This window comes from Pleurodeles waltl, chromosome 11, assembly GCF_031143425.1.
Source record: "Pleurodeles waltl isolate 20211129_DDA chromosome 11, aPleWal1.hap1.20221129, whole genome shotgun sequence".
NCBI lineage: Eukaryota > Metazoa > Chordata > Amphibia > Caudata > Salamandridae > Pleurodeles > Pleurodeles waltl.
In genome coordinates, this window is record NC_090450.1 from 78542619 (window position 1) to 78569637 (window position 27019).

At 44.9% G+C, this 27019-nt stretch overlaps 1 protein-coding gene across 3 annotated transcripts in view; it reads right to left on the reverse strand.

The window, feature by feature from the left end:
* MCF2L2 (MCF.2 cell line derived transforming sequence-like 2) overlaps positions 1-27019 on the reverse strand; it is a 1607631-nt gene that overhangs the window by 63780 nt on the left and 1516832 nt on the right. For all 3 annotated transcript variants that reach the window (XM_069213109.1, XM_069213110.1, XM_069213111.1), the window contains exons 27-28: positions 15013-15084; positions 9418-9504 (exon numbers count right to left, since the gene is read on the reverse strand). In XM_069213109.1, coding sequence (XP_069069210.1) covers positions 9418-9504; positions 15013-15084 — 159 coding nt within the window. The remainder of the gene's footprint in view (positions 1-9417; positions 9505-15012; positions 15085-27019) is intronic.

Sequence of the window (27019 nt, forward strand, 5' to 3'; positions counted from 1 at the left end):
CACCTCACAATGGAGCACCTGCATGGACAACCATCTCACAGCCCACCCTGACTGCTAGCCAACACCGCCTCACTATCAATGGCAATTACAGCAATGTCAAACAGCAAACCCACGACCACAAATTAAATGACAAGCATGGCGCAAAGTCCATACACCATGCAGTGTCTGCATTGCTGAAAATGTCATTGCCATCCCTGGGTAACCAATAAACCCACTGCAAGCAGCACACCATGACACCACAACAACATATTCATGTACTAACTCTCACCCTTTCCATCCACAGCTCACCCTGCTGCTGCCACCTAGCAGAGGATGCCAGAGTCAGACAGCTCTCCCCAGGATGAAGGCCCAGTGGATGTCTGTAGGACGACGATTTGCCTGGGTCATCTAGAGCGACTGGCCAGTCCACCCACAGCAGCCCCAAACTGGACACCCCGGACTCACCCTCCTGTGTGGCTACAACACCTCAGCTAGCCCTTCCTCCCCAAACCTGTGCTTCAGGGACAAATCATTTAGAAGTGTGCCTGACAGTACAGGGGCCTGAGTCAAGGGCTCCTGTCTCAGACAATGAAGGTCCTGGTGCTACTGGGAGTGGGCACACTGTGCCAGGGGCACAGGCACAGGGGTCCAGGGATAGTGGTAGGGGAACTGTGGTCCAAGGGAGGGGGCAGCAATAACAGCAGACTGCCCAGGAGCCCCACACCCAAGTCCTTGGTGTGTACCACCAAACCCAGGACACCAAAGCCCAGATCCTCGCTACCCTGAACGAGACCCAGAGGCTACAGAGGGAGAACCATCAGGAGGCTATGCAGCAGTGGCAGACCCCCAATGCCACCATGCCTCAATAGCAGGGGTGCTGGCGGACCTAACCACCATCCTGCGTCAGTCCACCTCCCACCAGCAGGCCCCTACCATCAGCCTGAGCACTTCTGGGCCATCCACATCAGCCACAGCCAGTGGAATGGAGACCCAGCCACAGGACACCAGCACCCCTTCCCCTGTAGCTGAGGAGCCACCACGCAAGCGAGGACATCCAACCAGACAACCAGCCTGCACTGATGCCAAGACCAAGACCACCGCCAGGAAGTGAGCTACTTCTGGAGATACCCCCTTGTGTGTCACAGCGATACCCTGTTGACTGCCCACTGTCAGAATTCTGTTTTACAACAGACATCATACTGGACTTCAACTCCCCAAAGTTGGGCTAACTACTCTGATGATACCACTCGCCATGACCCCACTCATCAGCCCTTGCACTTGTTAAATCATAATAAACACCTTTGAGCACAGTACTGCCTACGTCTTTATTTACCATGAGTACAAAATGTACAGCCATGACATGTGTAACAGCCATTGACGAGTTCAGCAAATACAATTAAAAGCACCACAAGCAAAGTAATGTGTACACCCAATGCCCACATTGATCACACAACCCTGCAGAGATTGCAACTGGTTACATAGCATGGCTGATACACATACCTGTATGTCAGTGAAAGTGTTGTTGTATCAGCTCTGCTCTAGCATCAGCTGCATCCTCACCATCCTCATCTTCATCAATCCCCATTTCCCCTTCATCAGCCACTGGCATAGCTGCACCCTCCTCAGCTCCTAGTAATAGGATGTGATGTCTGAGAGCCAAATTGTTTAACATGCAGCATGCTACAATGATCTGGCACACTTTTGCTGGTCTGTACACTAGGGCCCCTCCAGTGAGGTGCAGGCACCGGAATATGGCTTCCAGCACTTCGAAGCTGCGTTCAATAAACCGTCGGGTCCTACCATAGGCCTCACTGAAACGGTTTTCCGCTGCTGTAGTCGGATGCCTGAGAGATGTCAGTAGCCATGGCAGGTTGGGATAACCAGAGTCACCTGTGTGCACAGAGGTAATAGGCATATTGGAAACTGTAGGTAAAACTGGACGATTGTGTAGAGTGCAGAATACATAGGCACACATATGACACGTTACATACGGATGAGCCAAGCACAATCTATGTTCCACAGAATGTAGGCATCATACACTGAACCTGGGAACCAGGCAGTCACTTGTGTGATGTAGAGGTCTGCAAGACAAACCACCTGAACACTGGTAGAGTAGTAGTTCTTACGGTTCCTAAACACCTGTTCACTCTTCCTGTGTGGGACCAGGGCAATGTGGGTCCCATCAATAGCCCTGATCACATGTGGCACATGTGCGACAGCGTAGAAGACTGCTTTCACAGTGGGCAAATCGTTACGTTGGGGAGCCTGATGTAGTTGCCCATATGTTTGAGTAGGGCATATAGGATGTGCTTCAAGACGTGGCTGAACATCGGCTGGGACATTCCGGCAGCACAGCCCACTGTAGGACCCTGAGGCAAGGAAGTGGAGGACTGACAACACCTGTAGTGTGGGTGTGATGACATTGGGATGACGTATAGCAGGCCACAGATCTGGCTCCGATAAGCTCACAAGCTCCATTATGGTCTGGGGGTTCAGCCGATAGCACTGGATGGGGGTGGCAAAATCGACCAGGGGCCTGTAGATGGGTGCATTTCTCACCATCATTCTTCCACTGTACCTGCGAATAAGAGGGGGGAGCAATCATAATGTGCATTGAGGACTGTGTCGACTCAGTGGAGCTGTGCACAGGTCACTACTAAACATCCATGCCCCACCCCATGAACCCCCTCAATACACATTGTAGCTGTAAAAAGGCAGCCGCCTCTCCTGCATGCACAGGACAGATGGAAGTGAGCGAATCCTGCCCGCGTAAGAGGTTATGGCGGTAGGCGGGAGAAACCGCTGTGCAACTCCTCATTGGTTAACTTGGTTGCTTAAGGGAGACATGAGCCAATGGCGATCACCGCCGGCACTGGCGGTGCTGTCCGCAGCGGGTGCGACCGCCATTTCATGTGCTCATGTTCACTTGACTCCTGGCACTCGTGCGAAGAAGACCTCCACTGCATGTGCTGCTGTGTTCTGCCACTGGTGGCCAAGATGCCACGTGCAGCGGGGGATAGGGCCCCAGCCTTCTCAAAGGGAGAACTAGAGAAGCTAGTGGAGGGTGTCCTACCCCTGTATGCCAGGTTATATGGAGCACCAGGGCAGCAGGTGAGTCCACAATGATTGTACTGTCTGTGAGTGGATACGGATGTGGAGGGGGGCCATGGGACGAGGTTGAGTGAATTGTGGAAGGGCCTGGCTGAGGGCTATGAGGCCCACTGGAATGTTGATATGTGCTCATGTCCATGAGATGTGCTGTGTCCAATGCAGTCCCTTAGATGCCACGCTACATGACTGTCTCCTATTCACCGTGTCATCCCTGCAGGTCACCGCCCATCAGAAGAAGGGGGTTTGGTGTCTCATCGCCAGCAAGTGCGGCCCTGGGGGACCATGCCCGGCGGAGCACCCACTGCAGAAAACAGTGGGAGGACCTGAGGTGCTGGGCGTGAAAGACTGGTGAGGCCCAGCTGGGAACGTCCTCCCAACGAGGGAGGGGTGCACGTCGAACTCTGACCCCCTTGATGTCCCGCATTTTGGTGGTAGCGTACCCAAGGTGGATGGGCGCTTGAGGGCAGCACAGCAGCCACAAGGGGGTGAGTCCACATTCGTACTCAGGTCATGTGGTGTGTGATAGGTGCAGCGTGTGCAGTGTGTGAAGGAAGTGGAATGTGTGCTAGGTGGCTACTTTCCGACTAGGACTGGGACACATTGAGGTCGGATGTGCTACATCCATGTGTGAAGATGCCGTGCAGGATGTGATTTGAGGTAAACTGAACTGCTAAGGAGTATCGATGACATGGCAGCTGTGAAGTAGATGAGCTGGGTATGTGTTGTGGACAGGGATCCTGCATCTGGAGTTCAACTATCCAAACTGTGTTGCTGGGGCCATTACCCTATTTGCTGTCTGCTGGCATGTGGTGTATGTGTAGTTTGCGTAGTCTGAGGTTGCACATCACACAGCTAGATGTGCATGGGTTATATGGCTGTGCAAGTATGCCTCCAAACGCCCATAGAGTATATACTTTGGGTCTTGTGATCGTGAGGCGACATGGACCAATCGGCTGGTTCCGCCATCTGTTGAGGGTATGGCTTTCACCCTGTGCAGGATTGGATGTGTGTCAGCATGAGTGAAATTCATGTGCATGACAGAGGTGGCACGCATTGTCTGCTACTGGAGTTGAATGTGTGGGCGAAGGCATGGCAGGTCATGACAAGTCATTGGAGTATGTTGTAGTGAGTTGTGTGGGGCTGTTGTGCTGGCATTGACCATTTGCTCCCTGTCTCTCTTTCTCCCACCCTGTCTGTCACTGTACCAGCCTCCCTCCCTGTCCTCCTGTGTCTTGGTGTGCATCAGCATCATCTGGCGGAGGAGAAGGGGCACTGGTGAGTGGGGAAACTGCATCCCACGGGACCCAGGAGGCTGAAACGAGTGGAGCCGAGGGGACCAGTGGGACAGAGGGCGAAGGGAGCACCACGGGGAGACAGGATCAAATACACCATCATCCAATTTTACCTCTGATGGCGACTCCCAGGTGGTGGCGGAACCTTCAGGCCCTATGCCTGCACCATCCATGTCTGTCACCCCCCTTAACAGCACTGCCCTCCCTGTAGCTCCCCACCCAGTTGCCTGTGCCCACTCACCTAGGAGGGTGGGCATCTCCTTCGCTGCAGGCACCTCTACCCCTGCCCCAGCCAGCCCTGCTGCCCACAATGAGGAGCCTGAGGTCCATCTTTGTTGGGCAGACGACCTTCCCAGATGCAACAGTCCAATGCATTCCTGGAAGGCATGCACGGTGCCCTGTCTGCCCTTCAGAGATCGTTTCAGGCTCTGGCATCCTCATTGACGGCAGCCAGTGGTCCTTCTTCTTCCGTCCCCCCTCCAATTACCTGTTCCCACTCTCACATCCCTCTCCCATTTCCCATCCAAAGCACATCTTCATTCCAGCATGCATCCCCTCCAACAGACCCAGAGTGCAAGGACCATCACATGCACCACAGACGCCGCCACCGCCATGCACACAGACACCATTCACCACACACAACAACCACTCTCTACACTGACTCCCCCACCTCCTCTCCCTTACATTCACTTCGCCACTCACACATGCAGACATCACATCATCACTCCCAGGACCAGAAACATGTTCCATCACTGTCACCATCACCACAACTGCAGACCCCCATGCATGCACCCAATACACCACTTCCACACGCACCACAAGTCACTACAACCACATGCTGCACATCCACCCTAACTGGAGACACCACTCCAACATTCACTCACACTTCCCCCTGCCATCTTCCTGTGTCTCTTCCCCTCCTCCTCCCAGTACACAAACATGCTCACACTCATCCACCGAACACACAACCAGCACACACGTCATACATCCACGCACCAGCACCTAAACCACATCCACATACACATGTCAACCAATCCCTCTCCCTCCACTCCCAAATGCCTTACCCATGACCTACCAGCTGCCCCTAAAAAAAGATTCCTTCATGAGTTTTCCCTGTTCCTGTCCCCTGGTCCAGTTCCTGTCCCCCACCAAACGCGCTGCTACCCTAGCCAGACCCGTGCCTTCCACCTCACTGTCCTCCTCTAGGCTGAGCCCTGCCCTGCTGACAGCAGTCTGCAGTGCTGCCACTACAGGCTCACCTGCCCCTTACACCTCCAGCCCTGGTAGCACTCCATCTGGCTTCCCTGCTGTTGTGGCCTCTACCGCTGTCCCACCCAAGAAGGCAGGTAAACAGGGCAAGGCTAAGGTGTCCCCCCCGTAAGCGGGACAGTAAGGAGGAGTGACCCCCCATCCAAGGCATGATCACCCCCATCCCTGAGGTGCCTGCATGCTCCATTGATGCCCCTTCTGTGTCGAGGTCTGCACATTGCAGTCAGGAGTCAAGTTTGGCAGTCCTTATTTGCCCAGGGTGCCCAGGACATTTGGATAGTGATGCACTTGCCCTTGTGGCATTCTGTACATAGTTTTATTCATTACGCTTTTATCCTTACAAATAATATTAATCTGAAACAGCACTGTTGGTGTCGTTGCTACATTTGTCCTGGCTTTCCTTGCGCATGTGTGTGTGGTGACTGTGTTTTTGTGTGTGTGTGTGTACTAATGTCCTTCCCTCCAGTGTGTGCTAGGCTGGGGTACTTACGGATGGTGTCTATGTTGGCGTTGCTGTTCCTGGATGTCAATGGCCAGCAGGCGCATTGGGAAGACTTGCAATTTGAGTGCCATGGTGCCTACGGTCGTGTGTGTGTTCCAGTAACGTGAGTGCTTCCTTTGATGTTGTTTGTTTCTGCCATGTTTTTCGGGGTGGTTACACTGCGCCGGAAATCCTGGAGGTGTGCAACCTCGTAATACAGTGGGTGGAAACTGTCTCACCACCGGCCTGAAGGAGCCTTCCACCGGCAACAGCGGTCCGTCCACAGTGACGGTCCGTGCAGAAACTTGACTGTATTCTGCAGGTGCCTTCCCAGTACTCGTAATATGGCGGTCTATACTGTTGGGCCTGCGCAGTGCAACCACCATCTCCAACCCGGCGGCCCACCGACCGCCAAACTCGTAGTGAGGGCCTTAGTCTGTAATGGAAAAAATACATTGTCATTTGAGTGTACTCATATGTACTTTAAAAGTGTTCCGGTACCCCTCACAGAGACGGGACTATTTTTTCAAAAAATATATTTCTTTATTGATGGTATGAAATAAAAATGCAACAATAAACCTGGAACTTCAGATAGAGTTACGTTCATACAAGTATGTACTGACCATTTATCTGCATAGCGACATCACACACACAGTCCCGAATGCCACAAGTAACCACCTTCACACACTAGGGTACTCCTGCACATTGTTAGACCTCCATGCACATGAAACCACCAAAGAAGCCACTCAGCAACCCCTGTGCCGATTTTGCAACCAATGCGCTCCCTTCATCTTGGGCCACCAGTTCCTGTAACATCCCTACCTATTAAAAACAGTCCTCTTCCATCGTGTCATCCATCATAACCTCCTGCATCTGGCATTCTTCTGCCAGAGCCCATTCACACATTTCCTTTGCTCCACTGCTCATCAGTAGGTCCCCAAAGTGGCATGTATTGGATTGCCATGTGCCTATTAGCCAGTACCTGCCCCAAAAATACAAACCTGTAGTGCATCCTTTTCTCCTTCAAGCTCGGATTCAGATGAAGCAATGTTGCACTGTATTGTCAATATGTATGTCGGGTCACCTCTCTGAGAGAACAAACAAATGTGTTCCAGTACTTCAGTAACTCAGGGCAGCCCCACGCCATATGTCTGAAGTCTGCTTCAGCCCCCGCACGCCTGAAATAGATGCCTGATTTAGTTCTATACATCCCACTCAATCTCCTGGGTGAAAGGTAAGCTCGGCGTAAAACATACCACTGTGTCAACCTTATATTGCACTTTGCTAGGAATACCCCTCAGTAGGGCAGATGCCTTCCTCCAATCAATATCGCATGGGGTTCCCATAGATCTGTCTCCCAGCTGCGTCATGGGTTGATACCTCTACAGTGCAAGACGGGACTATTTTAGTGTTAATGACTATTAATGAAGATCCTACAATCCAGAATGTTTCATTCTGGTACCTGTTGTATGCAGTTGTCTTAACTAGGGGGGCTTCATTTCACTGAAATTGTTAGGTTGCGGATCATTCCAGGGAGTCACACTCAAGCATAGGCTTAAAATCCAACATCCAAGTTCCAAACTTCAGAAGCTTGAACCAAAGCATCTCATATGATGCTGAAAGGCATAGCCTCACACAAAGTTCTCACATTTAACCACCTAACTCAAACACTAGAACATTTTCCCTATAAATCTGATTTCAGACACACCCTTTACATAGACAACTACATCCTACCCAGGCAAGCTCTCAGAACTTTCTCCTGTTGCTAGAGGAATCTAACAGTCCAGGCCCTCTAGACCATGTGTAGCACTGCTATCAGTTGAGCCCAACAGGAGCATTGACCTGGAGCATCCTTGCCCCTTGTGCTTAATAGTTTAATATGGACCTGTGAGTGAGCAGGTAGATTGAAATTGATTTCTCCAATGTCTTCCTGTCAACTACAAGATCTGAGGCTTGTTTTAGTACACAATTTTATCATTTACCCAAGTCCTCAAGAGATTCAAGTGCAATTGCTCCCCGTTTCTAGTTTTCTCAGTCTAAGAGAAGTGTGCTCATGCTTGCTTTTGCGAGCTTAGAAAGCTCATACCAAAAGCTGGATGGCCAGAAGGTGATTAATGCCATAGGATAGAGCTGAACTAAAACCCAGATGTACTTAAAACTGGTCATAAAAAACTGTGACTAGGATTTTTGCCATTAGCATAGAAGTGTATGAATCAACCAACGCACCAATAGGTCAGTTCCTTAAAAATCAGCTTTCGACTGGACTGTAATCAGACCTACCTCGTAAATATCAATGAGACAGGAGATAGATTGCGAATTGGGACTCACTCCAACTGGTGGCCATCACAGGGATGGTGGCGTGCTTGGGACCAAATACCACCATGTCTGTGTTGCCACTAAATAAAGTCTTCACCCTTAGATCAGGCACAACCAGTGCCTGCACAGCGGCGGAAGACCATTATTATTTATGACTCAAAACTGAAGTAGTGATTCATTAATATTTAATAAAATTATCCTGGCTTATAGAATATTTTAGTGGCGGTCCCTGCTTTATCACTCCAGTTGAACAGATCGAAGGAGGCGATATGTTCACTTCTTCTGATGTGAAGTTCAAAAACAACCTTTCCAGTAGGACACATCCTACCCATGAACACCAGGAGCTCATTGGGCCCGTCTTCTCGGAGGACAGGACTCTTCCCCCTTGTTATGTATCAACCCCACCAGAGTGGACATTGTGTTAGTATTAAAAAATAATAGAAACAACGCTATATCAGTTTGTATTGTGGGGCACAGTTGGATACACACTGCTGAAAACATGTTAAGCAGAGTTTTTCAGTCAGGGCACTGCCAGAAGGATTGTTATTGCATTCTGGCATTCTCTCTCTCTGTGGAGACCAGTGCATAACAGCACATCGCTATTAAGCATGTAAATGAATGTGTGCTGTCCATGAACGCCGTGGCCTGAAGGTGTATCATGTGTGAAGAAACTGCAAGACCCTTGGATGTCTTGTTACCATGGGACCATATAACTATATAACTAAGTGCACGAACACTGTAAACATGCACTTTTTACTTCCAAATATATTTAATTATTATGTTACATACTAAAATCTCACTGTTCCTTTGCTTTTACGTTTCAGAGCAAATTTACGAGAACGTTTGTGATTTGACATATTTATATTGGGCACAATTCTGGCTTCCTGGTGTAACTGTATCTACTTTGTGTTGTTCACCTTGCTCAATAAGGCTCATGTTTTCAGTACCCAAAGGACGGATTTGTATTACCTGTTTGTGATGTAGACCTTGGAACGTGTCTTGTGATGCTGGTGTTGTTACATTCACCTTGGACCAAAATCGATTTCTGAAAAGCTTCTATAAAAAAATATATAAACACATTCACTCACTTAAAGGAGACATTGCTCTGCACATTCTAAATATGACTTTTTGTAATCAGGATCACTTTGGCAAAGAAATAATATTACAGATTATTTTACAAATATTCCAAAACATGTACTTGCTTGACAGATCTCAGAGAAGTTACATGGTGAAGTGTTTTTTCCCCTCCTACTAATGCTACACTTTCGGCCTGACTACGAGTTTGGCCAAATATCCGATGGGGAGGTTGCCGGCATAGTGGCTACCTCCCCACCGGGCCCATTATGAGTTTCCCGCTAGGTAAGTGGACGGAAACCTGAGTTTCAATCCGCAGGCCAAGTGGGAAACACCCTACAGCATTGTCTCTAGCTTGTAATTGAGCCGGCTGCAATGCTGTAGGATACAGGGTGCAAAAGTACCCTCACAATGTTCACTGTCTGCAAAGCAGATAATGAACATTGCAATGGTGCTGGCCAGTGGGGCCCCTGCACTGCCCATGCCAAGTGCGTGGGTAGTGCAGGGGACCCCCCTGGGCCCCTGCACCTGTTCTCCGCTAGCCTTTTCATGGCGCGAGCGCCATGGTCATAATGTGGCACATTGACCGCCACATTGGCAGCGGTCCGAACGCCACAGCGAGTCTGTCTGTTAGTAGACTGCCAGACTCGTAATGACCCCCTTTGTGAGTAATGAATACTCCTAAATATTCTACTCAGACTCAATGGGGTTTTTCTACATTCAAGTTCCTCCATTAGGCTACCAATGTTTAATACAGCATTGACTTTCTGTGCAGTACTTCCGATTTCCGGTTGACATTCTAGCCTAGAATCAAGTGGCAAGACTTTATTTCGACTATTGTTTTTTTTCTGGCTACATACCTATTCCATTTCTTTTGCAAGGGTATGGTGGAGACTGTGCAAATGCAACAACAGACAGAGCTTTAGAACATTTAGAGCCCGAATCACAAAGCGCATTTTGTAGAATGTACATCAATCCTGGAGCATTAATACTGACATAATACAAAATACAAATCATAAACCTAAAGCCGGAGATCTCTGACTCTCCTTTCTTTTCTGTGCAGAGACATCTGCATGGAGGTGGGGCAAAGCATTTAAATACATAACTTTGAGAAAGGTTTCGTAAATGCCAGACAAAAATAAAAATGTTAATCAAGGTGGGTATTTGTAAATGGTTGCTATTATTTTATTTTTTAATATGCATTACATTTGATGGGTGAATGTGCTACAACATTTCATTTTATTGGTTTACTGACTTTAGGTATACATTATACATTCAACTATATTAAAATATGTTCTTAAAAAATAATAACCTTTATTAAGTTTCTCTATACTTTCCCATAGGGGGCTCTCAAACCTGGTGGTGGGTATCCCCACCAACAGGTAAAACGTTACCAGTAGTAACTTTAGTTTATACTTGTAAATTATGTTGTAGGAAGCTTCATCCCTCATTGGAGAGTGTAGAAACATGTATGCCTACATCTAAGCATACACCTCCACTTGCAAAATGTGAATAAGAGTGAAGAGTTACCGAGAGAGTACATGTTCACATCTATATTTCTTTTTGTGAAGCAACTGCTCACCATTTAAACAATAAAGCTTTTTCTTTAAGTTAACTGTACATGATCTCGGACCATATGTTGTGAATCAAGAACATCAGACATGGGTTCTAAGCTATCCAACCTGACCCTACACCCTTTCCTCCCCTATATGTTTATCATGTACCATGCTAGTGCTCTCAAATAACCAAGCACTTTCTATGTAGCAACTTCCAAATTTTCAAATAAATAACCCTTGTATCCATTGGAAGGACCTTCTTTCCTTAGTTTTGATGGCAATTATACAGTTCTAACCCAGATAGAGAAGAAACAGACTAGGTGGCTAAATGCTTACTCCATTTCTTTTGCCTGGGGTCTGGTTACTAATGTCAATATCTTTTCCTTCATTACTCATGAGGTGTAGGCATGTGCGCCTCTCGCAAACACGCATACCCAATACCACTGAATTCAAAACTCGAAAGAGCCAGCCCTGGTTACATGGGGTTTAAAACAGAACTATCTACCCTCAGCAAATTCTTTTTTGTGCCTGTATTTCAGGACTGTCCTGAAATATCGATTACACCCATACAGTTGAGTGCATAGCATCCACTGCTACTTATTGTTAGGTCCCCTCTTGTTCGCCGGTGCTTATTAGGAGGTTGATTTACATCCTTCAGTTTTTTTCCCAAGCAGCAGATTTTGATGGACATGCCCGGAGAAGACTGGAGTAGCCTGGCGTCCCTAAGTAATGGGGCTGAAGAGCTGTATGACATCTTTGTTTGTATTGCGGCTGCTGAAGGTGAGCTTTTAGTCATGTCTAACGGGAGTCTACTTAGCAGAATGGAATGATTTGAGTTTTTGTACTCCTAGATTTTTTCTGGTATAAATGATAGAAAAGGAGGGTTAACAGAAAGAGAAAAAAACCCACCTTTTAAGAAATGAATGGATCCTTCCATATCTTAAGTAGGGGACTTGTCAAATCTCTGCTTTCTCATGATTGGTGGTTTTCTAAACTGATTTTCTGGATTTATTTGCTCCACTCAAGTTATGAGATTATTCTCACTTCACCACAGATGGGTACAAACTAGTTAGAAAGTGTATCGCTTCAGTTTCCTCAGATAATGAAGAACACAGGAGTAGGTGAAGTGGAACTCATCTTCTACTCACGCTCTTGATCAGCCTGGTATAATGTCTATTGAAGAAATTCTGAGAATATTTGAAGGTGACAGCTAGCTATGCTTTGGCTTCACATTCACAGAAGAAGAGACATGATGTTCATGATGATGCTTAGGACCAAAGTGATGCATCCTCTACAGCCTCTGGACACACATGGACCAGAACCTCTTCTTCAGACATTTACATGAGAGACACAGTGAACCATATTTTTAACTACATTAGACATAGCTTGGGGTTTCTAGTCACCTCCTGTGGACGAGAGCCCAATGTCTTTCCTCAATATGATAGCACCTCTACATCAGCATTACTCTTACTTGATAAGATGAAGGCTCTTAATCTGAAAGAATGGAAGGAGTTGGATCTTCTCACTATATCTTTCTTCTTGAAATGGATACATGTTCTCGAAGATTAAGAAGAGATCCTACTACTATATGTAATAAAGACTCTATCCAGGCAACTCTGATCGCCCACACTCCTATAAACCCTATGCCTGCTCACTATCTGATCTTGTGGATAACAAAGTCGAAAATGCACTAAAGGAATACCTTGGCACTTAGAGCTTGCAAGTATAGATCCTGCATTCCCCAGTCCTTGGTGAAGGAATTTGAATTTTGGCAATTGCTATGTGGGAAGAGGAGAACTCCTTGGAGCTTTTAGTTCACCTAGAACAACATGCTCTTTGTTATCTGGCACATCTTGTTATGCCATCAGGGCTTCACCTTTAACTTCAGAAGCCTCAATATTGTTCTGAAAGCCCACGCAGATGAGAAACTTCAAGCAGACACACCTGAGAAATCTTTTATGTAAGAAATACCTTTCTTGATTAAAAAAGGTGTTTGGTGTACAACTTGACCAAATGGTGAGAAAAGTTTTCAAAGACAGCAAACATGCCTTGCATTACAAGGGTAAAGGTTTTAGTATGAATAAACATTTTTAAACTTTATTATGTACATGATATGTCCAGTGTAGGTGGTCCAATTTTATAGGCTATGTGAAAAGGTTATTTGAGTTTGAGTCAAGTTTTATTGGTTATACCTGTCTGTAAGAGGCAACTACACTTCATGAGTAATAAATGTATCGAAGAAGTCTGGGCTCAGAATAATGGAAATATCAGGAAAGTAAAATACTCATTGCTCACAAACATTTTGGGATCCAAAGTGAAACATATGTCATTTGCACCTTCACTATTATATATGTAGGTCCCAGTCATAAAATCATTCCTGTAGCAAAACCCAGAATGGTGGGCACTAGCAGAGAACTTTAAAAAGAGAAAATATGCTTTATATCTTCATAAATATGATTTCAGACATTGCATCAAAAGCCACTGGGTAGCAAATTCCATGTATTTGGAAATATTATGTACACCAATGTTTATGAGGACAGAAGTGACTTATTTTCCCTTGGTGAGATGAGGCTTGATTTTCTTTTGGAGAAAGCGTGATAGAAAACAACACATTGTACAGTTCTCCTTCATACAGACATTTTGGTGTCAGCTTTCTCAAAATGTTTCAACAAACAATATCACAGGACCCCATGGACAATACCACAATTGTGACATTTCACCTTTTCACAGGGCTTAACAAACCCTTCTGACACACTCATTTGAGACACCAGTACATTTTCATCACAGGAATGGATAATTATGTGGACACTAAAGGCATATAATAAAACAAATTAAAATATGTATGTCTCTTTTCTACAGAGAGGAGACATGGCTTTAGTGATCATCCTGCCCCGGTGAAGACCTTCATTAATTTTAACAAATATTTCATGGGGTTGAAATGCATCAAAAGACCATTTTGGGGAATCAATCTCTGTGATCCCATAGAGAATAGAAGAAAGTAAACATGTAATTTAAATAATTCACAAGGGCCTGACTAAGTACCTCTGGGGGAATTTCTTTAGAACGGCCTGATTTTTTTTTAAAGTATTGTTCGCTGAAGCCTGATCTTTTTGACCCTTAAGATAACACTTCTGATTGTCACACTATGTCCATTATTTGTTTGTAAACTGACTGTTATCCTGGAGTGAAGTACTCTCATTATCTTAACTAGCTCTATATTTTGGGACTGAGGGAATTTTTCACTGTCGCACAACTGACTTATGGTATTCCATTGATGTTGAAGTATTGCTTCATTTCATAACAGTAACAATAGTAATTGTCTAAAAGGCTGATTTCAATCTTGTTTTGTGAACGTATTCTTGTCTTTTAACTTTTCTGCCATGTAAATATGTATGAATTAGTATCTGCTGGGGTGGAGAATTGGTCACACATCAGTTTCTGAATACATAGGAATTTATGGTTGATTAGGACATTTCTCATTGTAATACAGTAGCCACTATTGTCAGCTTCAGTGTTAGTGCCATTGCCCCTAACATCCTTCAGGTCATGCAAAATGCTGAAAACTCCCATAACATACAAGTGCCTTGTATGATATAATAAACCTTGACATAAACTGAGGTAATACATAAACCTAATAAAAGTGGCTGGATGTATTAGTACATAAAAAAGTGGATTTAAGTTTAGTTTAAAAAATAATTTAACAAAAGAGTAATTTAATGTTCAAATGGATATATTTTACCTGACAGCAATAAATGTGCATGAAATTCATAAAAATAACATAGCAATAGAAACAAAAGTATTAAAACACAAGCACATTGAAAATAGCGTTAATATTCAATTTTCAGTTAAAATATTATAAATACAGATAAAGCAAGTTTAACTCTACACTGTCGTCGTCATGAATAGAAAGGGTTGCATGGACCAATGATTGTACCTTCAAATCCAAAAGGAGTTGGGTCGCTCTTAATTTCATGTCTCTTTGCTTTCACATCAGGGCCAAGAGGACCTGTTGGAAATGTATACAGATTACATGATATAAATACTGTTGAAAGTAACAATAATATTATAATTGTTATAATTGAGTTCATAAAAAAATGAATTGTCCTCTATGTAATTTGAGTAGGTCTCCACCCAATATAAGATTGTATCAAATACTTCCCATGATGCATAAAATAAAATAAAACGTGTTTGATAATCCCAGATTGCACGGGTCTATCACAGGTCCAGGAGGGCCAGATCCATGCCAGATTTTTAGGGTAAGTTAAGAACTTTTCTACAGCCCACAATTAAAACAGAAGTGTCCACACAGTAAAAATCTATTGGTGTTTCAGAGTAAGAGTTAAGGGTCACAAAAGATAGTTTATCAGTTCACACCTGCAAAACTGATAATTGATTAACCAAAGGAATATTTGAGGGCAGATTGTTCCACAATTTGGCTACCGACAAGCTCAAGCATTCTTCCCCCATTATGCCCAGTTTTTGGGTGGACTGGAAACCATCATGGTCAGGCTAATCTGCATTATAAAAAAATGCACTATAATTGTATTAACAATGACTTCTGCAGAGAACCAGTGCAAACAATGTGAGGGCTGTGTAACATGGTCTTGCGTCTTGAGGCCACAGACAAATGGAACTTCCATGTTTTATACTTGCCGTTGGGTTTCGGTTATAATACCCAGACACAGAGAATTTCTAGAATTAGTTCTATAGTTCACAATTGCTCCTACTAGTACTAGGTTTACTTGGCATAAAAAAAAAAATTCTCAGACAAGAAAGTTGAAAAGTAGCAGATGTAATTTACCATCCACTTGATGGTTCATTGTTAAAATATGTATCAATGTCAATCTCAAATTGTGATTTAAAGACTGTGGGGGTGTACATTGCTAAATAAAACTGCCAGATATCCCATCTGTTCTACACTCATCTCATTGGAATTCTAATTATGGCGGGCGAGGCATATGCCACTGTTTGGCAGATAACCCACTCAACCAAATTCTAAATAGGGTTCTAAGTCTTTGTCTAATCTGCAGAAAGGCCTGGTTTAAAATGGGGTATTTGGTTGGCAGTCAGGTTATCCCCTGTCCAAGCAAGAACCCTCACTCTAGTCAGGGTAAAGGAGAATCACCTTCAGTTAACCACTGCTCACCCCCTTCGTAGCTTGGAACGAGCAGGCAGGCTTAACTTCAGAAGTAATGTGTAAGGTATTTGTACCAAAACACACAGTAATTCAGTGAAAACACTACAAAATGACACAAAAGAAAACTAGAGAATATTTATTTAAACAAAACAAAACCAAAATGACAAAAATCCAACATACACAAGTCAAGTTATGAACTTCCAAAGAATAAGAGTCTTAAATCCTTTAGAAAACAGTGAGAAAGTTGTTAGCGTACAAAAGTACCTGAGTAGCGTCAAAATAATACCGCACGGGCGAGTGTGCGTCGAAAAAAAGCCAGTGATGCGTCGATTTCTCACTCGCAAGCCGGATCATGCATCATTCCTCCTCCGGTCGGGTCGGCGTGCGTCGTTTCTTCTCTCCCGCAAGAGAGCCATGTGTTGATCCAGACAGGCACCTCAGGTCCAGGCAGGCTTTGCGTTGTTTTACCGTGCCCAGTGATGTTACGTTGAAAATCCAGTTGCACTGTATCACAAAACTGCGCTGTGTGGGGTTTGCGTCATTATCAGCCTCCGTTAGCGGGTGTTGCATGTTGTTTCTCCAGCTGCGTTGCATCGATCTTCCAGTTCGATGCAGGTGGAGTGTTGATTTCACCCGCAAAGCCGGTGGCGCGTCATTTATCAGCTGCATCACAGATGATGCGTCGAAAAATTCCCCGCACGGTGGTCTGTGCGTCAATTTTCAATCGTTGTCTGCCAGCTTCACCTTTCTAGGGCCAAGGAACTGGATAGGGCACCACTTGGCAGGGCAGGAGTCTCAGCAGAGAGTCCAGGTGCTGGCAGGGGAAGGCTTTGATAGCTCTGATACTTCAACAACAGGATTCAAGCTTAGTTCAAGCCTTTGGAGATTCTTCACAAGCAGGAAGGCACAACAAAGGCCAGTATTTGTCCCCTTTCATAGGCAGAAGCAGCAACTGAAGGATAGCTCCACAAAACACAGTCACAGGCAGGGCAGCACTTCTCCTCAGCTCTTCAGCTCTTCTCTTTGGCTGAGGTTCCTCTTCATTCCAGAAGTGATCTAATTTTGAGGGGTTTTGGATGTTCTTCTTATACCCTTACTGCCTTTGAAGTAGACCTGCTTCAAAGGAAAGTATCTCTTGTTTGTGAAATCCTGCCTTGCCCAGGCAAGGCCACAGACACACACCATGGGGTTGGAGACTGCATTGTGTGAGGGCAGGCACAGCTGCTTTCAGATGTGAGTGGCCACTCCTCCCCTCCCTCCTAGCACAGGTGGCTCAACAGAATATGCAGGCTACACCCCAGCTCCCTTTGTGTCACTGTCTAGAGAGAAGTGCAAACAGCCCAACTGTCAAACCAACCCAGACAGGGAATCCACAAACAGGCAGATTTACAGAATGGTTTAAGCAAGAAAATGCCTGCTTTCTAAAAGTGGCATTTTCAAACACACAACCTCAAAACCAACTTCACTAAAAGATGTAGTTTTAAATTGTGAGTTCAGAGACCCCAAACGCCACGTCTATCTGCTTCCAAAGTGAATGTACGCTTTAAGCATATTTAAAAGCAGCCCCCGTGTTAACCTATGAGAGAGGTAGGCCTTCCAACAGCGAAAACCGAATTTGGCAGTATTTTACTGTCAGGACATATAAAACACATTTAGTACATGTCCTACCTTAAACAAACACTGCACCCTTCGCATGGGGCTACCTAGGGCCTACCTTAGGGGTGTCGTACATGTAAGAAAAGGGAAGGTTTAGACCTGGCAAGTGGTACACCTGCCAAGTCGAATTGGCAGTTAAAACTGCACTCACAGACACTGTGGTGGCAGGTCTGAGCCATGTTTACAGAGCTACTAATGTGGGTGGCACAACCAGTGCTGCAGGCCCACTAACAGCATTTGAATTACAGGCCCTGGGCACCTCTAGTGCACTGTATTAGGGACTTACTAGTAAAGCAAATATGCCAATCATGGGAAGCCAATTACACATACATTTTACATAGGAGCACTTGCACTTTAGCACTGGATAGCAGCGGTAAAGTGCCCAAAGTAACAAAAGCAGCCTAAAAAGTCAAGCACACATCAACAACCTAGGAAAAAGAGGCAAAAAGTTAGGGGAGACCACAGCAAGGATGCCAAGTCTAACACGCCTTAATACTAGATAGCTCTTAATTATTTCCCCTTTTCTGCACATAAAATAACCCTGAATTAGTATCCCTTTAGCAGGGCACTTTTTGGCTCATTTATGCCTTGATGTCATTCAGGGAGGACAAAAGAGCATCCTGTATCCAGGAGGTAATTTTCTCGTATTCTATTAGTAGCTCAGTGTTATCTCCATATGAATAAAAGAATAGACATTGAGCCCTCATTACGACTTAGGTGGTCTTTTGACAAGACCGCCGCACTGGCGGCCGCCAAAAGACCACCAGTAATGGCGCTACAGTGACTGCCATATTAGATGTCACCAACGGATTTCCGCCCATAGACAGGAGGAAAACCAACACCGTCGGCCTGACTGACGGCAGGTGAGAGGTGGTTCCAATGCCTGCACCGCCAAGCCGGAAGTACTCCACCGGCCAAATAACGAGCAGTAATATGGCACGGTGGTCCTTGCACGGCGGTGCGGCAGTGGCGGTGGAACCCCTGACATCCACCCCCTCCCATAAGACTGTCTCAACGTGGGCTGCTGTGCGGCCCAGACAGGTAGGTGGACCAACCGGAAGGGGGAGAGGGGAAGGTGCATGTGTGTGTGTGTTGGAATGGATGTTTGTGTGTTTGACTGTATGTGTGTGTGGTGGTGTGTGTGAATGTCTGCAGAGGGGTGTGTGTGTGAAGGTATGCAGAGGGGGGGTGTGTGAATGTATGTGGAGGGGAGTGCACATGCGTGCGAGCAAGTGGGGGTGCGTGTCTGTTCGTGTTCAGTTGGGTGGGGGTGCATGTCTGTCTTCGGTTGGGTGGCGTACATGTCTGTTAGTGTTTGGGTGGGTGGGGGTGTCTGTATGTATGCGTGTGGTTGAGTGGGTGTGTCTGTATGTATGTATGTGGTTGAGTGGGGGTGTCTGCGTGCGGTTGAGCGTGGGTGTCTGTATACATGCGCGGGGTTGACTGGGGGTGTCTGTATGTATGCATGCGGTTCAGTGGGGGTGTCTGTATGTATGCGTGCAGTTGGGTAGGGGGTGTCTGCAAGGGTGTGGATGTGTGGGGATGAGTGTGCCAGTGACAGGCAATATATATATATATATATATATATATATATATATATATATATATATATATATATATATATATATATACTGGAAAAAACAAAAGTTAAAGTGGTGTTGGAGTTAGGTATACTAATAATTTTTTTTTTACATTAAAAAAACCTTAGAAGTTCACTGAAAAGGTGAAAATGTCAACTAAAACATACCATTTTAAATTAAGAAAAACACTGAAATCCACCAGTTATAGTTATCTCAAGTAATTAAAACTCCTTCCCTAAATTAACTATCACTCACACCCCCGCCATTCATAATGTTGTCATCCGTGAAGTAATTTCAGATGTTGCAATCATTTTATCAATGGTGTCACAGAACATGTCATGAATTATGTGATACGTGAGGCCATGAGCAATGCATGGCAAGGGCATGCGTCATAGTTACTGTAGGGCACAAGTTATTGTAAACTTACAGAGATAGAACACTAGCCTAGCTGCCATGTTCTAGTCCCTCAAGTCTCTGAGTCATCCTAGGAGGATTCCCTAATAGCAGACATTTGCAAACTATAATCTTGGCAAAAAGCCCTTTGCTAAAACAGAGGCCTACAGATAATGGGTAAGAGGTGGAATCTTTCCCAAAAAAGACTTCTGTAAAAAACAAGGGGGAACCATTGATTCAACCATTTTGCCAAAATACAGCTCCTGGCAAAAATAAAGACATAAGTAAGAGGTACATCTTTACAAAAAGCATGTGTGTGTGTTTGTGTAAGCAAAAGCTTATCTGTGCAGGTGTGTATCGCCACATGAAATGCTGGTGATGCTATTCAGAAAAAATGTGGGAGCAAGGTTAAATAAGCATATTGGGAGATATGCAATATCCATCATCCTAGGTCATATTAATCCAGCTATACTAACTGCTATCCCATGAAAAGAAGCAAAGACAGTTTAATAATCTGTACAACTCTACCTTTTGTGTTTAACTATTGTTTTTATAGCTGTTGATGAATACTTAAGGCTGAATATCTTTAACATTGAAAGTTAGCTACAATGGAATAGCTGGCAATATTTTACAATTAGCCATTGGTAAACTACCTGGTCCAAATGGACCCCCACATGAATCTTTAAGGGCTTCTTAGCATCCCTGACCTAGCCCCTTCTTTACTTATAAATGAACATGAGAGATAAGGGCTGCATACGAGGGAGTCTTGAAGAGGCATATATTGTAGTCATTGTAAAATTGATTAAATCAGCAGACCACTGTGCCTTCTACAGCTCCATGTGTTTATAAATTAAAAAAATACTCACCAAGATTCAAGCCAATTAACTAGCGAAAATCATAACTGACCTAATCCACACGGATCAAAGTGGTGTGATGCCTAGGAAATCAACTAGACATAAGATAAGGAACATATACACCATTGCAAAGGTCGAAACACTATGGATGCCATTGGCCACAGTGCTCATAGATTTAGAGAAAGTCTTCGACAGCCTCTCTTGAGATTACATTTTTTCCTTCCTAACACACCTGGTATTATCTGCAAAGTATACCACCTGAAACAAGCTACTGTACTGTATTGAGCTGCAATGTCTCAAATAAGAGTAAAGAGAACCCTGTTGAACCCAATTGAATTACACAAAGGCCCACTGGGCAAGCGGGAGCTATGGGCCCAACCATAGGGGTTCGAGTCTTTTACTCCCAATGTACTGGGGCCCGACCTACTATGGATCCTGAGCAACTGGGACAAGTACTCATTCAGCACATGACTCTCTATGGTAAGGAAAGTCAAGCAGCCCATAGGGTTAAAAGAAGTTAGACACAGTGGGGTGCACACGAGCTCACAACTCAAAGTGCGGTTAAAAGCAGTGTGATTGTCTAGTCAAAAACTTAATTTTTTGATAAAAGGAGTATTTATATTCCAACACAAAGTAAAATACCACATTCACAAACAATACACACTGTCCCCTGAGGTCCGGGCTCTAGTGTTTTAATAGGCAGTTCCCGACTCCCACTGCCCTCTTGCTAACTGTAGTGGTCATTCCCCATTCTTATCTAACAGTAGCCTGATTCTTAGGAGTCCAATGCCAACTCCAATCAAAGTAAAAAAAAATTAAGCACCTAGGCGCTATGTGGTAGGTAAATTAGTCTGGGGTGTTCCAGCCCATTAATCAGTCTTAACAGCACCAGTAGCACCTCCACAACCTCAGTCTCTGGGAGCGCTCTCCTGGTGGACGCTGTAGCTGCAGTGGCAGTCTCTAGTCAGCACCCCACAGGCAGCCCTGCAGAGGCAGCGGTCAGGTGTCCTGGATTTCCTCAAGTAGCCCTGTGTGGACAGTGGCCCGGTGTCCTAAGAGCTCCTCCAAACCTTGTATCTTCGGCACGGGTTGGGTGCTGGGGGGAGGGATTTGACACCCCTTGAGTGGATCCATTGTCATGACTCAGGCCTACAAGGGTTACCACAGCAGCCTCTTTCTCTCAGCAATGGTCTTGACCAGATCACGCTCCTTGCCTTTTGACCAGTGCCCCCAACAGACATACGGGGTCACCATCCTCACCACACACACAGAAAACGACCAAATCGGCATGGCAGCAATCTTCACTGCAGTCCCATCTGCCATACAGGGTCACCAGCTTCACTCTGCACAAAAGCTATGGCCTGATTGGCACCGCAGCAATTTTCACTGCGGTCCCACCTGGCAAATGGGGTCGCCAATTTCAATCTGACTACAGCCCTATTGCACCACAATAATCTTCAGGATGGCCCCCACAGGCCTTATGGGGGGTCACCTTCTTCACTCAGCACACGGATTATAGCCCGATCAACATGGCAGCAATATTTACGGCAGCCCCACCTGGCATACGGGGTTGCCAACTTCCCTCTGCACCTCAGCTCCCACTCGAACGGTGCAAAAGCCATCTCCTCACACCTTGCTTCAGAGATTAATCACCAGGCTCTCCCCTGGTCCTCACTTTCTCCAGTGCTCTCCTCTTCCTCAGAGAGCACACTGGTCTTGGCAAGCAGGTAGGTGCTGGTGCTCCAGGCTCCAGGGGCTGGTGGTCTTGGATTTCCTGGGTGATGTATCCTCACCCAACTGAGAAACTGGAAGGTCTTAGGTCTTCTAGTCCTGGTCACAATAAGAAGTCTTTCAGAGCTTTTGCTCCTCCTACAGATCAACGTGCTGCTTAACATTTGACAATTCTGGGTGCCTCTAGCCTGTTTTTTATAGTATATTTCCAGACACCAAATGTGATTTAGGGTCTGAGTCTTTGAAGTTTGTGTTTGATGTTCTGATTCCTTTTGAAACTTCCTCTCTGCCCTTCCCTTCCTTCAGAAAGCTATCTATCACAGCAAGAACAACTCCATATCTGACAGCCCCACAACACAGAACATGGGAGTGACAAGAGTCACACCTAGATGTCAGCCACAATGTTATGTGCAGCAAAAGGACCCCAGTACCTCAGCCCTACTCCTATCAGCTCCATCTCCTTCTTGAGATGTGTCTATGCCCTTTCCAGTGATGTCTTTCTGAAATAAAGAAAACCCTTTGAAGTATACTGAAGAGACTGGCTCTCTTACTCCAGTGTACCCCACACAGCTCACAGGAATGTAGCAATCCACAAATATGCCTGGGGGATTCCTCTACTTTCCTATGCTCCTCCAGTTAGCACCGGGTCTCCCAAAATGGAACTCAGAATCTCCCATGTATTGTACCATTTAGATACGCACATACACCCAGCGCATGCATACAACACAAAAGTTCTGTACATCACTTCATCTTCCATGTGTTGTACCATTCACAGGCACACATAAAATGCATATGCACTGAACACTGATTTGATGTAGGCTAAGGGTGAGTTAAGCACACAGCTGCCAAACTTTAGATAAGTGAGCCTGTGGGCCTCACTCAAGCGGCACAGGTAAAAAGGCATGTTCACTTCTACTGATCACTACCCGATATGCTGCCACCACCAAAATCATCCTGCTTAACTCCTGGAAAAGGCAGTAGATTTTCACCACTATGAGGGTATCGTTTTGGGTGCCCATTTCAGTATAAACAGACTGCAAGCCATGAGACAGGCCAATTTCATGGCACGCAGGCATGATCTATGTTCGACCATGATGACAAAAACCAGCAACAGGGTTACAGACATCCTTGCGGTTGTGGCCACTTAGGGTAGGGGTACACCTCTATCACCATGCAAGGGACATTTCCATGCCAACATGCACAAAACAGAAGTGCTTCTTGTCACCCCTGCCCTTTGCCTTGGCCATTGAACCACTGGACCACTGCCTGTGACAGAATAACCAGATCACTTATTTCTGTTTGACCAGCGAGACAAAGAATAAATTATCCCTATACACTGATACACTGATGACCTCTGAATATACAATAGTAATCTGGAGAGCTCTGGTCCAAAGATTATACAGGCTCTAGATGAGTTTGGTGGGCTTTTGGGCCTCAGAGCAAACAAGAACAAAGTCAGATTTGCCCCACTGACCCCAGAAAAGAAAGGGATTATAACCACTGAAAATAGTTTAGCTTACAGGACATAAAGATGGCCAAAACAAAAGGAAAGCATATGTTGAAAATGACAACCACAACTTGACCGCACACAGAAAGATACACTATAGTGGCTGACCCTTCCACTTTCCATAATTGGGTGAACTGCCCTGTTCAAATGATTCTCCTAAAAGTATCTATATACTTCATAGTTATCCATTCTGAGAGCCTGGTTCTACTTTTACCTTCCTCACTCGACAAATGAGACATTTTATGTGACACGCCAAACACCCTATGATGCTATACTGCGCTTGGGGCATAATAACAGGTGGCCACCTCCTTGTGATCAAGGGCTAGATATACATCCTGGCTGAAGACCCGGCATTCAAAATCAAATTATCCATGGTTGACTATCCCACATTACATGACCTATATGATAGACACTTACCACGAGATCTTCCTCTAGCTTCCTGATCCTTCATTGAGGCCTTAAACTAATGATGGGAAAATAATCTTGTAGTGGAGAGCACATTTCTTGGTTTGCACCGTCTACCACAGGTCAACGAACTGAAGTGATTCAGAGAATGGGACTATCTGTGCATATCAGACTATCATATTCAGCAAGTGATACACAAAACAGACTTTAGCCCATTAGAGGCTAAGCTCACTATGCACCCTCTGCCATAGAGTAATTGAAGAAAGTGTACAGTTGCCTCATCATTAACGCCAGTACATTCTGAAACTTAGGGAAGAATAGAAAGCAACTTGGCACCGACCGAAGAAGAAGTCTGGACCTTTGCACTGATGGGCCACAGTGAGTAGGCTGTGTCTACCCAATGCCACCTGATTCCATTTAAATATCTACACTAAATATATTGTACTATTCAACTCCTATGGGAAATGCGGAAGAGTCCAGACCCAATCCGTTTCAGATGTAAAACCGAGGTTGGAGACTTCCTAAAATTATTGGGAATGCCAGGTCATACAGCCCTTCTGGGATGCAGTGTGTGGCACAATCCAGGTGATCTTGGGCCACCCCGTTGATCTAACTTTACAAATGGGACGCTAATTAACAAGGCACAAGCATCCCCCAGAAACACAACAGAATTTGGGGGGCTGGATCCAATATACAAGTGCCAACACGATTTGAGATGAGGTAATGGTCACTTATGGACAACAATGTCCGGGAGAAAAATTACATTATGAATGTAGTACATACTCGCACTGTTTAATTTCAGACCTAGACGAGGGTTCCAATACTGCGAGGTGGGCAATTTAAGATGTTTCTTTATAAATGCAGTTCGATTGTTTGCACTCTTGGAACTAAATATGTAAATAAAAATAATTGGTAAAAAAAAAGTTAGATTGAGGGACATAAATGTAGAACAATTAGCCTCTCATTTCAAGATGCGAGAAGACTTGAAATTGGGGGCTAATGGTTTTTGGCGGATCTGTTCCGTATCAACCGTAATTTAGGGTCACCCAATGATTTTCCACCACACAAATTCCTCCAGGTTCTAGCTAGAAGATTCCGACTTGTAAAATGTCATACAATTTAATCCATCTTCCATATATTCAATATAACTTGGACAAGCGTTGATTACAGTAAAATGCAGCACTTACAGTTATTTATGTATTTCTCCGCGCATAGCACATAGTATTTTTTTAATCTTCAACCACGTGCGAAATTACCTAAACATAACTCTGTAAAAGCGCTCAATATGAGTTAGTATGCATGATTTAAAAATAGGCCAGAATAGCAAAAAAATATTAAAAGCAGACGTTGACATGTTACTCCTTAGGCATGCTGGTGCTCACTTCTGTCTTCACCCACTCCAACCAGACAGCACTATGATGTAAAGGCCTGCTGTCTTTTTGGAAGGGCAAGCACATGTCTAGGCCTTCTGCAGACAAGGAAAACACATTTAAAGTGGTTAGCGGATAGCGTGCAGGTACCTTTCGTCCGAGTAGGAACTTTAACAGAAGTTGTGCTGAGAGAGGATGCTAAAGAAAATCGTCGGGCAAGTCCTTTCTCCTTGGGTTCCGGATCTGGGAGGGCAGACAGACGCAGTGCATGCAAGGGTTAGTGGTTAACAGGAAGAGGAGGTCATAGCCCAAAAAGAGAAGAAGCACATTAAAGCACATGCAAGCTCGCTTGTTATCAAACACCTTGTCTTTGCACTTTTGCTTCTCCACTTTGCTGGAGAGGCCAGGTTCCAAACGTGAGGCTTATCATTAATTTATATGAGCAGCCCACCCTGTTATCTATTCCAATCTGGTACTTCCCACATTTAGTAACATTTAGTCAAAGTTGACTTTCGAAATGAAATGAGGAAATGGTACATGATGAATGCAAATCGCAACAAGCGAGAAGATGTTATAAATCACAACAATACAGTGGTAGTTTTAATGATGATGCTGATGTTATGTAAAACAGCGTGCTATATGATCATCTGGTTAGACTTCGATAACAAAAGCATACTTGTGAATGGCATTTGCCTAATGCTAGAGTACTGATAATGGTTTAGTGGTTGAGTGGAATCGCCATTAGGCTGTGCTGGTACACCTTTCCTGGCGGAGTACCTGTAGATTTCGATTTGCAGCAGATCTTTGATACTGTAAAGTTTGTTAGAGCTTGAGGTTATTGTGTAAGTTCTTAACAGGTATCTTATCTACTTAGGACCACATAATGAGTTTATCTGTTTGGAAGTTTCACAATCAGCAAGTAATTTAGATCTACTCTAAAGTTAATCTTTGGTGGCAGGTAGGCCCTAGCTTTTAGGCTTTACAATCACCTTCCATGTACCCAAGAACTTGACAGTCCTACCGAAACACGCAAAAAGGCTTGGTCAACAAGGTTGCCAATCTTGAAGTCAAAACATATGCAGGCCTGTTCAGCGAAGATATTAATTGATCTCCAAGTTAGCCTGGGGTAGTAAGTTTAAGGAATATTAGGAAAATGTTCAGTAGTGTTTTTGATAGCATGTTATGATGCATGATACCATCCGTCTGGCAACAGACTACTTAGTGGAAGGAGGTCAATGCAAGTAGAATAATGCCTTTTTAAATTATGTAGATTGTTATTTTTTCCAAGCAATGTCTTAGTTCCCTGTT